The sequence below is a fragment of the Salmo salar genome, chromosome 01, assembly GCF_965601325.2.
Source record: "Salmo salar chromosome 01, fSalSal1, whole genome shotgun sequence".
NCBI lineage: Eukaryota > Metazoa > Chordata > Actinopteri > Salmoniformes > Salmonidae > Salmo > Salmo salar.
In genome coordinates this window covers 82333067-82350056 of record NC_138291.1, presented here as the reverse complement: position 1 = coordinate 82350056, position 16990 = coordinate 82333067, and the positions used below count along the sequence as shown (strand labels likewise).

The 16990-nt window shown below is 44.4% G+C and overlaps 1 protein-coding gene across 2 annotated transcripts in view; it reads left to right on the top strand.

Moving 5' to 3' along the window:
- The window catches only part of cyth1b (cytohesin 1b), a 38390-nt gene extending 23654 nt beyond the window's left edge, over positions 1-14736 (top strand). For both annotated transcript variants that reach the window (XM_082977337.1, XM_082977339.1), the window contains exons 3-13: positions 2105-2169; positions 2902-2968; positions 3066-3184; positions 3568-3648; positions 3730-3842; positions 3954-4102; positions 10127-10238; positions 11627-11703; positions 11839-11910; positions 12022-12176; positions 14094-14736. In XM_082977337.1, coding sequence (XP_082833463.1) covers positions 2105-2169; positions 2902-2968; positions 3066-3184; positions 3568-3648; positions 3730-3842; positions 3954-4102; positions 10127-10238; positions 11627-11703; positions 11839-11910; positions 12022-12176; positions 14094-14172 — 1089 coding nt within the window. In that variant the 3' untranslated portion in view covers positions 14173-14736. The remainder of the gene's footprint in view (positions 1-2104; positions 2170-2901; positions 2969-3065; positions 3185-3567; positions 3649-3729; positions 3843-3953; positions 4103-10126; positions 10239-11626; positions 11704-11838; positions 11911-12021; positions 12177-14093) is intronic.
- Positions 14737-16990: the final 2254 nt, after the last annotated feature.

Genomic DNA, 16990 nt, shown 5'->3' with positions numbered 1-16990 from the left:
GTGGAGACAACCGAGCACTGAATGTGATCCTTGGTAAAGTTTGCCACTCCCCCACCTTTGGAAGATCTGTCTTGCTGAAAAAGGTTATAACCAGAAAGGTTAACATCAGTGTTCAAAACTCTCTTTCTTAACCACGTCCCTGTAATGACCAACACATCTGGATTGGAGCTGTGAACCCACACTTTCAATTGATCCATTTTAGGTAATAAGCTTCTAGTGTTAACGTGCAGAAAACTCAGGCTTTTACAAGAGCACAAATCATTGAAGCAGATATCAGAGCACAAATCAGAATTGGGGCTAGCAACAGCAGATGGCCAGGGTGTTCATGCACATTTCCAGATATAATCGGAAGTAATACAATTAGGGCACGACAGAGGACAGGGAGAGCTCTGCAGTGCGGATTTTATAACATTTGAATGTGCATTAGATGGCAACAAGATCATATTGTACAGCAATTTCATCAGGTAACATGAATACAAAGCCGGCGAGAGGTGGTTAGAATAGGATGGGAGGCCAAGAGTCCCTGTAACCAATAGAGAGTCAGAGTCCCGAGTGTTAGAACAAACAGTCTGTCTCACGGTTGGCCAAACAAGCAAGTTCATAGTCAACAAAGCATGCAGGAGTCATGAGGCAAATAGCATAAAGCACAAGAGAAAAATATAACAACTTGGGGCTAGCCATTGTAAGTTCAGAGTCACTTGTCTCAACAGTGCATGTGTGCTGGAAACGAGCGAAAGCTCGGGAGAGAGGGGGGGGGAGTGTGGCGGGGGTACCTATACCAGACGGGGAGACAGGCCAGATCAGACGGTGAACAGATCGCCAGGTGGAATCCAAGCAGCAGTGCAGCAGGCAACAGGAGTAGGTGTCACACCCACTTGGGAGAAGCTTTTTTCGGGAGGCTAACATAGCTGGTAAGTCTCTGTCCGTCTTTTCCATGTAGAAAACGCCGTCGTTAGGTAGCTATATCTTTTCAGTGTTGGTGAATGGTCCTTTACGACATCCAAACAAAGTTCTCCTGTGGCTGTTGTATTTTGGGGATTCTGCAGAGGTTGTCTTCTCTGCACAGATGGAGGGGGCTTCATAAGCCAAACAATGTTTGGAGCTGCATATTTATTATGGCAATCCTCTCGTCCTACAATTTCACTTTTGCGCTGCACCCGATCCTATAGCTGTATGCAACAGCAAATCCGTAATCTGTTCGCTAGCTCACCGACCTGTGTTGATTGACAGTTTTCTGGTCCAATCACAGTGCCGAGTGTGCGTTTCACAAGCCAATCTGTCGCAGGTTTCTTTTGCAAGAGCGATGCTGCGGCTACTGTCTCTGGATGTGTGTAGAGTAATCCACATTGACTCCATGCCACAAAATGAGTGACAGGTGGGGGGAGGTATGGAGGGGGAGGGTTGTCTGGTTTGACCCTAGCTAGCAGCAGGTGCATCAGTTCCCAGTGAGACCATCTGTAGAAGATTCACCCACTTACCACCACCTACACAACCCATAGGACTGTCTCCACTTAGCTCCTCCCACACAACCCATAGGACTGTCTCCACTTAGCTCCTCCCACACAACCCATAGGACTGTCTCCACTTAGCTCCTCCCACACAACCCATAGGACTGTCTCCACTTAGCTCCTCCTACACAACCCATAGGACTGTCTCCACTTAGTCCTATGGGTTGTGAAGGAGGAGCTAAGTGGAGACAGTCCTATGGGTTGTGAAGGAGGAGCTGTCTCCACTTAGCTCCTCCCACACAACCCATAGGACTGTCTCCACTTCTCCCAAACAATATAGAAAGTATGTCTCCTGTCAGAATCCTTCAAAATCCTTGTTCAAAGGCAGATATTTCAGTTGGTTTACGTCTTGTAAACACACTCCATCCATACACCAATTACATATACACAACAAACTTCCCTCACTCTTTTTTCTCCCGCCTTCATTCCTCTCTCTTCCTCCCTCCCTCTCTTTTTAGTGCCATGGGTATGAGTATTAGCTTAGGCTGCATCAAAGCTGCTCTGTGGAGTTGAGGGATGGTCAGACATCACAAGACAGACGGAGTAATGTGATCTCACTGTACCATACACTCATCTCTCTCTCTCTCTCTCTCTAGAGGCTGAAGGACGAGATAGAAGAGGTGACGAATGAAATTGACAACCTGGGCATTACCAAAGAGAGGTATGATCTGTATGTGTTTCCATGTCTGTTATTGTGATTGTGTATCACTCTACTGAGGACTGTGTGCGTTCTACCCTTTGTGTGGTGATGGCTTTGGGTGTAGCAAAACTGCCCCTCCCTGCCTTCAGGCTATGCTCAAACCCTACACCCCAACCCTAGCACTCTGTTCTGCCACCTGTGGTCTCAAGGGCCATCACACCCCAAGCCCACCCCCTGAAAAATAAATAGTTGCACTTGTCTTTTCCTACTAGCACTTTGCTGATACTACTTACTACTACTGTGATATGTGTGGCTGTCTTACCTAGCTATCATCAGATGAATGCACTAATTGTAAGTCGCTCTGGATAAGAGCGTCTGCTAAATTACTCAAATGTTTAAAAAAAATTGGGAGAGGGAGAAGAATCATCCTTAGTGAAGTGTCCCCAGACTCCCCACCCACTAACCCATGGTATTGGTAATGATGTCAGTGATCGGGTGTCTGTGTGTCTCCTTTAAGAGTGATTTGGTCTGGGCCAGTGGTTGCCCCGACGCTACAGACACCTAAATGAGTTAATGGGGCTGTTAATTGAGGGATGGTGTTAATAACATGTATGAAGTGTGTGTATAAATGGTTTACAACGATTTCTGTCTGTTATGAAGGTAATTGGAATTGTGTTTTGAAGGTCCTATGTAGTGTTTAGGTAGGCTCTATGAATGTGTTCTACAGACTTCTTAACTGGGTTTTGTCTGTAGAAAAAGCATGCAGAGAAACAAGCAAGTGTCCATGGGCCGTAAGAAGTTCAACATGGACCCCAAGAAGGTGAGGGAGAAACCCAATGACAAACTAGCCCCTAACCCCTACTCTGTGCTGTGGTTGGGGTTCTGTGTTTTGATTGGCTGTGTGTACCATCAATCAGGGGATCCGGTTTTTGATTGACAGCGGTCTGCTGAAGAACACCAGCGATGACATTGCCCAGTTCCTCTATAAAGGGGAGGGGCTTAACAAGACCGCCATCGGAGACTATCTGGGGGAGAGGTGAGAAACGGGTGGGGGGGTGAGCAATATTGAGTGAGGAAGGGAGAGAGAGATTGATGGATGACCTCTTAAGTGGGTTAATGCATTCTCAACTCAGTGATATTGATTTGGCCCATCCTCCCTAGACAGACACACACACTGGCCACAGAAAGGAGGTCAGTATTAGGAGATTATAGATTATATTTGGGTTTCTGTTTGCAGAGCTGTTCTCTGAGAAATCTCACAGAAACGTTTTGAAAAAAGGAGAAACAGAATGAACAGGAAACGCAAATGTTTGTTTTTAAAACGTTTAATTACAGTATTCCCTACTGAACGTGTCCCTGATCTATTCAGTTTTATGGCCATAAACTTGAATACTGTCTGTTGGTATGTGTTTTCTGTAGAAATGACTTCAATCTTGAGGTTCTACATGCCTTTGTGGAGCTGCATGAATTCACAGACCTCAACCTGGTCCAGGCCCTCAGGTAACACACACACACGACATCTCTCTTGCACGCATGCACACACACACACACTCCCTTATGATTGCATGTCCTCTCACCCAGGCAGTTCCTTTGGAGTTTCCGGTTGCCAGGCGAAGCTCAGAAGATCGACAGGATGATGGAGGCGTTTGCCCAGAGATACTGTCACTGTAACCCTGGGGTCTTCCAGCACAGCGGTATAGAAAGGCCACCATTCTCCCCCACACACACACACACACACACACACACACACACACACACACACACACACACACACACTAACCTTCCCGTCCCTCTCTGTGCTCCAGATACGTGTTATGTGTTGTCATTTGCTGTGATCATGCTGAACACCAGTCTCCATAACCCCAATGTGAAGGACAAACCCTCCCACCAGAGATTCAGCGCCATGAACAGAGGAATCAACGATGGAGGTGACCTGCCCGAGGACCTACTCAGGGTAACTATCACTTTCTCCATCCCTCTGTCCTTTTATAAAGCTCTCTCTCTTCCCCTCCCTTTATCTATACCTCTAGTCTCTTCCACCCTCTATCCATACAATACTAGAGGTTGAGGACCTGGTCACACATGAGAAACCATCCTGTGTTTGCAGCAAACGTCTGTCTATATACAGTGTCGTAACGATGTGCAAATGGTGAAAGTAGAAAAAAGAAAATGAACCAACATAAATATGCTTTGTGTTTACAATGGTGTTTGTTCTTCACTGGTTGTCCTTTTCTTGTGGCAACATGTCACAAATCTTGCTGCTGTGATGACACACTGTGGTATTTCACCCAATACATCAATTAAAATTAAATGTTATTGGTCACATACACATATTTAGCAGATGTTATTGTGGGTGTAGCGAAATGCTTCTGTTCCTAGCTCCAACATTGCAGTAGTACAGCGCCCTCCACTAATAATGGCACCCTTGGTAAATATGAGCAAAATATGAGAAAAAAAATGTCTATTGTTTATCCTCTTGGTCTTTCATTCAAAAATATTCACACAAATCCAAAATTTAATTAAAGTAAACAAAAAATGTAATCATAAAACACACATTTCTCATATGTGTGTGCCACAGTTATTGGCACCCTTCATTCAATACTTTGTGCAAGCTCCCTTTGCCAAGATAACAGCTCTGAGTCTTCTCCTATAATGTGTCATGAGGTTGGAGAACACATGGCAAGGAATCTCCTCGTTAGCGCATCCCATCGATGTGGATGGGGGTGTGCTCCCTCTGCTGTCTCCTGAAGTCCACGATCAGCTCCTTCGTTTTGTTGACGTTGAGGGAGAGGTTATTTTCCTGGCGGAGTGGGAGTTTATCAAAATTGGATTTGTTTTTTAATTCTTTGTGGATCTGTGTAATCTGAGGGAACTATGTGTCTCTAATAAGGTCATACATTTGGCAGGAGGTTAGGAAGTGCAGCTCAGTTTCCACCTCATTTTGTGGGAAGTCTCTCGCTCTCTTTCTCAATATCTCTCCATGTCTCTCTCTCTTCTCTCGTCTCTCTCAATTCAATTTGCTTTATTGGCATGACGTAACAATTTACATATTGCCAAAGCGTACTTTGGAGATTAAGTGATACATTTACAATATTAAAATAATAATAATCAAGATTGTCAACGGTACAATGAGTAACAACAATAATGAAGCGTAAAAATAACCATACAATTGACAATAACGTAGAGGACATGTGCAGGTTGGTTGGTCTGTCAGACACTGTCCCTCATTTTATGGCAGCTATGTAGTGCGCTGCCAACCCACAGTGCTCTGCGTCCTCCCCCAACAGGATGGGTAGCCTATTCTCATCAGAGAGGTCTTTGAAACCTTGAATAAGGAAATTACACTATTTGTTTTATATTTTGGACATTTTGTCAGGAAATACAGCTCTGTCTCAGGTTCTGCTGTGGTGTAGTGGTTGCACAGCCTTTTCTCTACACGGAGCCAGGTTTCCTGTGTCCACCCTTCCCAATGACAAGGCTGTGCTCATCGAGCATGTACTTTGTCAAGGTTTTTCTAAGGTTTTAATCAGTCACCATGGTCAAATAGTTTGCCATGGTGCCCGATAGCACTGATTTGTGCTTGTTTCCCAATAGGTAATGTCGTTTTGTTTTGACTTTTGTAATTTGTTTTTTGGTCCTGAGGCTTCAGTGTGTTAGTAAAACAGGTTTGTGAACCTGAACCAGCTGGATGAGGGGACTCTTTGCTCAGCTCTTGGCATTGCAGGGCTTGGTAATGATATGAGAGGGGGTCACTGTATTTTAGATGTTTCCAAAACTTAATTGCTCTTTTTTTAGTTTTTATTATTAGTGGATGATGGCCTAATTCTGCCCTGCGTGCATTGTTTGTAGTTTCTCTGCCAATCTTACAGAACTCTGCATGCAGGGTTTCAATGAGGTGTTTGTCCCATTGGGTGGAATCTTGTTTTGCAAGTGGAACCTCGCTGCCATATAGTGCAATTGGTTCAATGACACATTCAATTAGTTTTCGCCAAATTTGAGGTATTTCGATTTGATTTAGTTTTTTAGAATGCCCGGTGGGCTTTCTCTCTGTTCATTCACCGCCTCATTAAGGTGTCCCGTAAGATTATTTTTAAACCTAAGTAATTGTAGTGTGTGCCGTACTCTATATTTTGTACCAATAATGAACTTTGGTCTAATTCCCTGAGATCTGGATCTTCTCTGGAAAATGAAATATTTTTGTCTTTTTTGGGTGTACTGCCAGGGCCCAGGTCTGGCAGTACTGCTGTAGCAGGTCCAGACTCTGCTGTAGGCCATGTGCTGTGGGTGACAGCAGGCACAGGTCATCTGCAAAGTGCAGGTGTTTAACCTTTCAATTGTGGAGACTAACACCAGGGGCTGAGGATTTTTCTAGAATACCACTATTGATGTAAATATTGAAGAGCGTGGGGCTCAGATTGCAAACCTGGCGAAGGCCCCGCCTCTGGTTAAAGAATTATGTTATTTTCTTACCAATTTTGATGCTGCGCGTATTGCCAGTTTTAATAATGTAATATGTTTTACCCCCTACACCACCTTCAATAACTTTGTAGAACAGACCTGTAGGCAAAATAGAATCAAATGCATTTTGGAAGTCGATAAAGCAAGCGTACATTTTGGTGTTATTTTGGTGGACATGTTTATCTATCAGGGTGTGTAGGGTGTAAATATGATTGGTCATGTAATGTTTTGGTATAAATTGAATTTGGCTTTTACTCAAGACATTGTGCTTATTAAGGAAGTTTAGAACTCTTGCATTTATAATACTACAGAAAACCTCCCTCAAATTATTGTTCACAGAAATGCGTCTGTAATTGTTAGGGACAAATATGTCTCTGTTCTTAAAGATTGGGGTTATGTGTCCTTTATTCCAGATGTCAGGAAAATAACCTACAGTCAGGATCAAATTAAACAGTTTTAATATAACCAATTGAAATTTTGCACTAGTGAATTTGAGCATCTCATTTAGGATGCCATCAGGTCTGCATGCTTTTTAAAAATTTTGGGCCTGAAGTTTCTTATAGAGCTCCTGGTCAGTCGTTGGGGATTCCAATGGATTTTTATTGTTCTTTATAGCTTTTTCTAATCCATTCAATTTCTCATGAATTTGGCATTGCTCGGTGTTTGCATCAGTTTGAACGGTGTTGTAGAGTGTTTTAAAATGGGTTGTCCATATGTCACCATTTTTGTATTGCTAATTCCTCTAGTTTCATTTTTTTTGGGGCGTTTTCCAATTTTGCCCCAAAAATGTTGTTCATGGACTTCTCAATTAGTGTCAGCTGCTTGCTGTTGTACTGGGCTTTTTTGGTTCTGAGCGTATGTTTATAGAGTTTTAGTCTCACAGTAATAAGGCATAAGGAGTAATTCACCATTATTTGGGTCTCTGTGCTTTTGGTTTGATAGTGTTGTCATCTGTGGTCTTTTTTGGTTTGTTTTTTATAAATCCAGTTGTGCTTCTTTTGCCGTTTGCCTGACTATATTGTTGATGTTTTTTACTGACAGATTGATGCCTTATTTACTGTGAGTGGATGTGGTTCCCAGAAAGTTACCTAAGAGTGTTTAGATTTTTTATCTTTCTCAATCTCTCTCTCTTTCCATACCTTTCTCTCTCTTTCCAAATCTCTCTCCCTCCATATCTCTCTCTTCATATATCCCTCTCGCTCTTGCTCTCTTGCTCTTGCTCTCTCTCTCTTGCTCTTGCTCTCTCTCTCTTGCTCTTGCTCTCTCTCTTGCTCTTGCTCTCTCTCTTGCTCTTGCTCTCTCTCTTGCTCTTGCTCTCTCTCTTGCTCTTGCTCTCTCTCTTGCTCTTGCTCTCTCTCTTGCTCTTGCTCTCTCTCTTGCTCTTGCTCTCTCTCTTGCTCTTGCTCTCTCTCTCTCGCTCTCGCTCTTGCTCTCTCTCTCTCGCTCTTGCTCTCTCTCTCTCGCTCTTGCTCTCTCTCTCTCGCTCTTGCTCTCTCTCTCTCGCTCTTGCTCTCTCTCTCTCGCTCTTGCTCTCTCTCTCTCGCTCTTGCTCTCTCTCTCTCGCTCTTGCTCTCTCTCTCTCGCTCTTGCTCTCTCTCTCTCTCGCTCTTGCTCTCTCTCTCTCTCGCTCTTGCTCTCTCTCTCTCGCTCTTGCTCTCTCTCTCGCTCTTGCTCTCTCTCTCTCGCTCTTGCCCCCTCGCTCTTGCTCTCTCTCTCTCGCTCTTGCTCTCTTGCTCTCTTGCTCTCTTGCTCTCTTGCTCTCTCGCTCTCTCGCTCTCGCTCGCTCTCGCTCTCGCTCGCTCTCGCTCGCTCTCGCTCTCTCTCGCTCTCTCTCGCTCTCTCTCGCTCTCTCTCGCTCTCTCTCGCTCTCTCTCGCTCTCTCTCGCTCTCTCTCGCTCTCTCTCGCTCTCTCTCTCGCTCTCTCTCTCGCTCTCTCTCGCTCTCTCTCGCTCTCTCTCGCTCTCTCTCGCTCTCTCTCGCTCTCTCTCGCTCTCTCTCGCTCTCTCTCGCTCTCTCTCGCTCTCTCTCGCTCTCTCTCGCTCTCTCTCGCTCTCTCTCGCTCTCTCTCGCTCTCTCTCGCTCTCTCTCGCTCTCTCGCGCTCTCTCGCGCTCTCTCGCGCTCTCTCGCGCTCTCTCGCGCTCTCTCTCTCGCTCTCTCTCTCGCTCTCTCTCTCGCTCTCTCTCTCGCTCTCTCTCTCGCTCTCTCTCTCGCTCTCTCTCTCGCTCTCTCTCTCGCTCTCTCTCTCGCTCTCTCTCTCGCTCTCTCTCTCGCTCTCTCTCTCGCTCTCTCTCTCGCTCTTGCTCTCGCTCTTGCTCTCGCTCTTGCTCTCTCTCTCTCGCTCTTGCTCTCTCTCTCTCGCTCTTGCTCTCTCTCTCTCGCTCTTGCTCTCTCTCGCTCGCTCTTGCTCTCTCTCGCTCTTGCTCTCTCTCGCTCTTGCTCTCTCTCGCTCTCTCTCGCTCTTGCTCTCTCTCGCTCGCTCTTGCTTGCTCTCTCTCGCTCGCTCTTGCTTGCTCTCTCTCGCTCGCTCTTGCTTGCTCTCTCTCGCTCGCTCTTGCTTGCTCTCTCTCGCTCGCTCTTGCTTGCTCTCTCTCGCTCGCTCTTGCTTGCTCTCGCTCGCTCGCTCTTGCTTGCTCTCGCTCGCTCGCTCTTGCTTGCTCTCTCTCGCTCGCTCTTGCTTGCTCTCTCTCGCTCGCTCTTGCTTGCTCTCTCTCGCTCGCTCTTGCTTGCTCTCTCTCGCTCGCTCTTGCTTGCTCTCTCTCGCTCGCTCTTGCTCTCTCTCGCTCGCTCTTGCTCTCTCTCGCTCGCTCTTGCTCTCTCTCGCTCGCTCTTGCTCGCTCTCGCTCGCTCTTGCTCGCTCTCGCTCTCGCTCTCTTGCTCTTGCTCTCTCGCTCTTGCTCTCTCGCTCTCGCTCTCTCGCTCTCTCGCTCTTGCTCTCTCGCTCTTGCTCTCTCGCTCTTGCTCTCTCGCTCTTGCTCTCTCGCTCTTGCTCTCTCGCTCTTGCTCTCTCGCTCTTGCTCTCTCGCTCTTGCTCTCTCGCTCTTGCTCTCTCGCTCTCTCGCTCTTGCTCTCTCGCTCTCTCGCTCTTGCTCTCTCGCTCTCTCGCTCTTGCTCTCTCGCTCTCTCGCTCTCTCGCTCTTGCTCTCTCGCTCTCTCGCTCTCTCGCTCTTGCTCTCTCGCTCTTGCTCTCTCGCTCTTGCTCTCTCGCTCTTGCTCTCTCGCTCTTGCTCTCTCGCTCTTGCTCTCTCGCTCTTGCTCTCTCGCTCTTGCTCTCTCGCTCTTGCTCTCTCGCTCTTGCTCTCTCGCTCTTGCTCTCTCGCTCTTGCTCTCTCGCTCTCGCTCTCTCGCTCTCGCTCTCGCTCTCTCGCTCTCGCTCTTGCTCTCTCTCGCTCTTGCTCTCTCTCTCTCGCTCTCTCTCTCGCTCTTGCTCTCTCTCTCTCTCGCTCTTGCTCTCTCTCTCTCTCGCTCTTGCTCTTTCTCTTTCACTTTCTCTCGCTCTTGCTCTTTCTCTTTTGTGTGTAGAACCTTTATGAGGGTATAAAGAACGAACCCTTTAAAATTCCAGAGGATGATGGGAATGACCTCACACACACTTTCTTCAACCCTGACCGGGAGGGCTGGCTACTCAAACGAGGTGAGAGAGTCAACTTTGCTGTAAAAGTCTTATACAGCACAGGACAGCAAGCTTTATTGATGCTTCCACTCCCTCAGATGGACAGATGCAGAACTACACTCTCCTGTTTGGCCTTCTCATTCATGCCAAGAATATAGCGTATATAATGAGTATAAACATATATAATGTGTATAAGTATTTATGGCTCAATGTAGTGTCTTTGTTTTTTTTCTTCCTCATTTGTTTTGGGGGATTTTGGTCTCCAGGAGGTATGTAAATATGTATTTATGGATTGGAAGCCTGACGCCTTGATCACACCAACAGCGTCATTTTGGTACACTAGAAGTACATTAATTTCCAATGGAACATATGCGTCAAACTGTATGTGTAGACGGCTTGACAGAAATGGTAGCAGAAGGTGAATGTTGAACTATTGTTGCACACATATCCAGATGATGCTGCTTACTATTTTGCGTAATAACGCTATCGGTGTGATCAAGGCGTTAACCTCCTCAGCCTGTATGTGCTTTGCTTCTTGGTGCTGCTTCCCATACTCTGCCATGCAACCCAAGAATGAAAATCCATGAAAACCATGAAAATCTACTGTTAACTATGATTTCATTATAAAGAATGAAATGGTGTTTAATTGTTGGTAAGATGTGATTTATCTGCTCTTTAATCTGTGCACGATGTCATTGAATTCAACGCAAACAACATTTAAACCTAACCCTACCATCCAATCAGTATCTCAACCATAGAGATATATAGAGGACTCTAGTGCTCAAAAGCCCGTTGCTGCATGGGCAGGGCAATTGAGGACTTTTACCATTTTGAAGTAGTCAACTGGGTTGGACTTCCTATGGGTTAAAAAATGATCACAATTCCATCCGGGTCATCAGGAGGGATCAGCTAATGAATTATACTTGTGAGCAAATATTTCATAACTGCAGGTGGCAGTAAATCGGCAACCTTTATACCTGTTCAAACAACACACTCCAGGTGGCAGTATGCACCTTTTCAGTTTTGTTTAGCAACTCACAGAAGTAGTAGAAGAAGAAAATGTACTACTTCAAAATGGAGATGGCCTCAATGGCACTGCCTGTGCACTTATAGACGCCATAATGGGACAGATACAAAGAAGAGTCCTCTATCATTCTGTATGATCTCAACTAATGCATTGCATTCATGGTTGACTTTGTTGCCATCATGCTGTGTCTTATGAGAAGCATGACTTCATTAAAGACTACCTGGAATGCGTCCATAGCCTCCTGCCTGATACTGGCTGATGTCTGTGCTGCCATCTGTCTGTCTGGACTGTCAAGGGGCACCTTTTTAATCTGTGGATTTTGCTTGTTCTAACCCATTCATCTTATGAATCCTGATTGAACTCTAACCTTTAACCCCCTCAGGAGGGCGTGTGAAGACGTGGAAGAGACGATGGTTCATCCTCACAGACAACTGCCTGTACTACTTTGAGTACACTACTGTGAGTTGCTCTCTTTCTATTCCTCTCTTTTTCTGTTATGCTTTTTTCTCCATTACATGCAATGTACCAGTTGTGAGCTGTAATGCTCTCGCTGTGCTTTCTCTCTTCTCGTTTCTCACTCCTCCCTCCCTCCAGGATAAGGAGCCTAGGGGTATCATCCCTCTGGAGAATCTGAGTATTAGAGAGGTGGATGACTCCAAGAAACCAGTAAGTTACTTTCTTTCTCTCTCCGTCTTTTCCTGTGCTCTTTCTCCCTGTTTCCTTTTAAAAGCCTCTGAGTCACATCTATCTCTCTCCCTCGCTTTCTCTCTCTCTCAGAATTGTTTTGAGCTGTTCATCCCGGACCACAGGGATCAGGTGATCAAGGCATGTAAGACCGAGGCGGACGGACGTGTTGTCGAGGGCAACCACACTTTCTATCGAATCTCCGCCCCCACAGCTGAGGAAAAGGAGGAGTGGATCACCAGCATAAAGTGAATTCTTGGTGGTGTCCCAATAACTTCTCATTCTTCCTGAAGTGTATATGCATTCAAAAAACACCATTGGATTTGTGTAGGCATGCGCTAGAGGGACTTTCCATATACAGTTGAAGTCTACGTAAGCCTTAGCCAAATACATTTAAACTCAGTGTTTCACAATTCCTGACATTTAATCCAAGTAAAAATTCCCTGTCTTTGGTCAGTTAGGATCACCACTTTATTTTAAGAATGTGAAATGTCAGAATAATAGTAGAGAAGGATTTATTTCAGCTTTTATTTATTTCATCACATTTCCAGTGGGTCAGAAGTTTACATGCACTCAATTAGTATTTGGTAGCATTGCATTTAAATTGTTTAACTTGGGTCAAACGTTTCGGGTAGCCTTCCACAAGCTTCCCACAATACGTTTGGTGAATTTTGGCCTATTCCTCCTGACAGAGATGTTGTAACTGAGTCAGGTTTGTAGGCCTCCTTGCTCGCACATGCATTTTCAGTTCTGCCCACATTGTCTATAGGATTGAGGTCAGGGCTTTGTGATGGCCACTCCAATACCTTGACTTTGATGCCCTTAAGCCATTTTGCCACAACTTTGGAAGTATGCTTGAGGTCATTGTCCATTTGGAAGACCCATTTGCGATCAAGCTTTAACTTCCTGACTGATGTCTTGAGATGTTGCTTCAATATATCCACATAATGTTCCTCCCTCATGGTGCCATCTATTTTGTGAAGTGCACCAGTCCCTCCTGCAGCAAAGCACCCCCACAACATGATGCTGCCACCCCCGTGCTTCATGGTTGGGATGGTGTTCTTCGGCTTGCTAGCCTCCCCCTTTTTCCTCCAAACATGACGATGTTCATTATGGCCAAACAGCTCTATTTTTGTTTCATCAGACCAGAGGACATTTCTCCAAAAAGTATGATCTTTGTCCCCATGTGCAGTTGCAAACCGTAGTCTGGCTTTTTTATGGCGGTTTTGGAGCAGTGGCTTCTTCCTTGCTGAGCGGCCTTTCAGGTTATGTCGATATAGGACTAGTTTTACTGTGGATATAGATATTTTTGTACCGGTTTCCTCTAGTATCTTCACAAGGTCCTTTGCTGTTGTTCTGGGATTGATTTGCACTTTTCGCACCAAATTACGTTCATCTCTAGGAGACAGAACGTGTCTCCTTCCTGAGCGGTATGATGGCTGCTTGGTCCCATGGTGTTTATACTTGCGTACTATTGTTTGTACAGATGAACGTGGTACCTTCAGGTGTTTGGAAATTGCTCCCAAGGATGAACCAGACTTGTGGAGGTCTAAAAAGAAATTCTGAGGTCTTGGCTGATTTCTTTTGATTTTCCCATGATGTCAAGCAAAGAGGCACTGAGTTTGAAGGTAGGCCTTGAAATACATCCACAGGTACACCTCCAATTGACTCAAATGATGTCAATTAGCCTATCAGAAGCTTCTAAAGCCATGACATAATTTTCTTGAATTTTCCAAGCTGTTTAAAGCCACAGTCAACTTAGTGTATGTAAACTTCTGACCCACTGGAATTGTGATACAGTGAATTAGAAGTGAAATAATCTGTCTGTAAACAATTGTTGGAAAAATTACTATTGTCATGCACAAAGTAGATGTCCTAACCGATTTGCCAAAACTATAGTTTAACAAGAAATTTGTGGAGTGGTTGAAAAAACGAGTTTTAATGACTCCAACCTAAGTGTATGTAAACTTCCGACTTCAACTGTACCAGTCATTTACTTTCAAATCCATTCCGGGAAGTGAACAAGTGCACAATTTGGGAGAAAGGAGAGAGTTTTGGGTCTTATTTGTTTCAAGTCATGTCATGTCCTATCCTTCATCTGTATGATCCTGCTCTAGTCTCATGCCCAAAAGTTAAATTCATATTGCTCTCCCCTCTTAATGTAGAAAAGGCATCAGCAGGGACCCCTTCTACGAAATGCTGGCAGCCCGGAAGAAGAAGGTGTCTGCCCTGACAAGTCTGTAGGAAAGACCCAGGCTCCAGCACTTCAGCAGGAGGAGCAGGCCTCACTCTATTCTACAGCCCCGTGTTTGTGCCCATGGACCTGAACTAAAGGAACTATGGAACTGTATACACAAGAAAGCAGAAGATCCCCAAAGCCTGTTGAAAGTCTAGGTGGATGCTGTCATCATATTGATCTTGCTTTCTTCAGATTCACAAACACTGGAGGGGAAAGATTATGAAGGGGCACAGGGTTGGGACAGGAATGCAGAGAGGATTAGATGTCCTTTTTCAGTGCCCTCTACAGGAAGTTACATAGTGCAATATTATGCTTTGATAAAAATTAATAGAGGAAGGCAACCTGAACCTTTTTTACACAAACCTCTTTTTCTGAGGGTTCTTGTCATAGTGCTGTTGTAACTACAGAACATTTCTTTCTGAATGGTTCTCATAACAAACCACCACTGTTTCTCCTCTCTCTCTGTCTGTGTGTGTGTGTGTGTGTGTGTGTGTGTGTGTGTGTGTGTGTGTGTGTGTGTGTGTGTGTGTGTGTGTGTGTGTGTGTGTGTGTGTGTGTGTGTGTGTGTGTGTGTGTGTGTGTGTGTGTGTGTGTGTGGTGTGTGTGTGTGTGTGTGTGTGTGTCTCTTTCTTTGGTTCCATGTTTGTTTAAATGTGTCTAGGTAATTGGTAGGAATTGCCAGGGACTGACCTCACGATGCAATATCACGCTACTTAGGTGCCGATACGATATGTATTGCGATTCTCATGATTCTATATGTATTGAGATTCGATACTGTGATTTTGCGATTCGATATTCCAAACATATTTCTCAGGATATGTCTGCTGCAGAGGGACAAGAGAGCCATGAGATAATGAGTTTTGATCAGTCATGGAAATGAAATTGCTGAAAACAAATTGGCTCCCTATTTTAAACGAAGATGGAGAACAAGCTATAAATGAGTTTTGGTGCAGGTAAAGCCAACTAGCGCAACAATAATATTGCCATATTGTCAAAACGATATGATACATCATCAAAAATAATATCCCGATATGTAACCGTACCGATTTTATTCCCGCATCCCTAGTAATTGGGCTGTGTCAGTGAGCCAGGGTTTGAGATATGGGAGCTGGGTCGGCAGAATAGTTGCAAAAAACTCTCTACCCAAAGCCTTTCTTTGCCATCACTGTATTAGTTCTGTTCTTCATTTAGTTTTTTTGTGTTGATACGTCTGTTACTGCAACTGCACAGTCACGTGGAAGGAGGAGGAATGGCAGAAGGGAGAGAAAGAAATGAAGGTGAGTGGTAGACAAAGGATCATAACATCACTTTGTTTCGGGTTGAACTATTCAGTCTTTTATTCTGATATTGTGACAATTAAAAGTACTTTTGTAGAAGCAGCAATATGTTTGCAGAGAAAGGATTTGGTGAATAAATAAAATACCTAAGGTCTATTAAGACCTTATTACAGTGTTATACAGTTATGTGCTGTCTGTTACAAATGTGTTATGATAGAAATGCATCTCTTATGATATCAAAATGCTCTTTTGGAGGGCTGTGACTTAGTTTTTATAATGGCAAATAAATTAATCGACAATGGTTTTGTTCTCAATGTACTGATTATGAAATGTAAGTCAAGATTGAATTATATACGTTTATTTACCTATAATGCACATCATTTGTTTGTTTTGTATCATGAAGGTTTCTGCTGTTTATACCCTTATTATGCCATCATGTTTTTGTTCATTTGATTTCACATTACCAAAAATAAATCTCCAATGCTAGTCTAATTTTTCCTTTCTTTGTTTAAGATTTGACTTGGCAAGTGAGGTTAAACTCAGTAAAAACTTTATTTTGACATTGGATATAACCACACTAGACAGAGACACGGTGATATATGGTCCACGTTTCATAGCACAAGCCTTTTGAGCTGATTGACAGGCATAACAAAAAGTGTTTGGAATGGGTGAGTTTTTAGGACAACGTTTTGTCAGAAGTTTTGATGTCTCGCTAGCTAGTAAGATTGATGTCCACCGAAAATGCGGTGCTAGCTAGCAAACAGCTGACAGTGGCTGTCAGAAAACTAGGATGACATGGAAGGTTGAGAGGGTTGAGTTTTTACAGAATGTCACATTAAAGGCACTAAAATTGAAGCCGGACAAATGGCAGAAATGTATTGCGGGGGAGACCATACAGAAATGTTATATATATTACAGTACATTCGGAAAGTATTCAGACCCCTTCACCTTTTCCACATGTTACGTTACAGCCTTATTCTGAAATGGATTAAATCGTTTTTCCCCTCATCAATCTACACATAATACCCCCCCAAAAAAATGTATTTACATTTTTGCAAATGTATTTCAAATAACAAATAGCAATATCACATTTACATAAGTATTCAGACCCTTTACTCAGTACTTTGTTGAAGCACCTTTGGCAGTGAGTACAGCCTTGTGTCTTGTTGGGTATGACGCTACAAGTTTGGCACATGTATTTGGGGAGTTTGTCCCATTCTTCTCTGCAGATCCTCTGCACAGCCATTTTCAGTTCTCTCCAGAGATGTTCAAGTCCGGGCTCTCGCTGGGCCACTCAGGGACATTGAGACTTGTCCTGAAGCAACTCCTGCGTTGTCTTAGCTTTGTGCTTAAGTTGTTGTCCTGTTGGAAGGCGAACCATCGCCCCAGTCTGAGGTCTTGAGCGCTCTGGACCAGGTTTTCATCAAGGATCTCTCTGTACTTTGCTCCATTAATCTTTCCCTTGATCCTGACTAGTCCCCCAGTCCCTGCCGCTGGAAAACATCTCCACAGTATGATGCTGCCATCACCATACTTCACAGTAGTG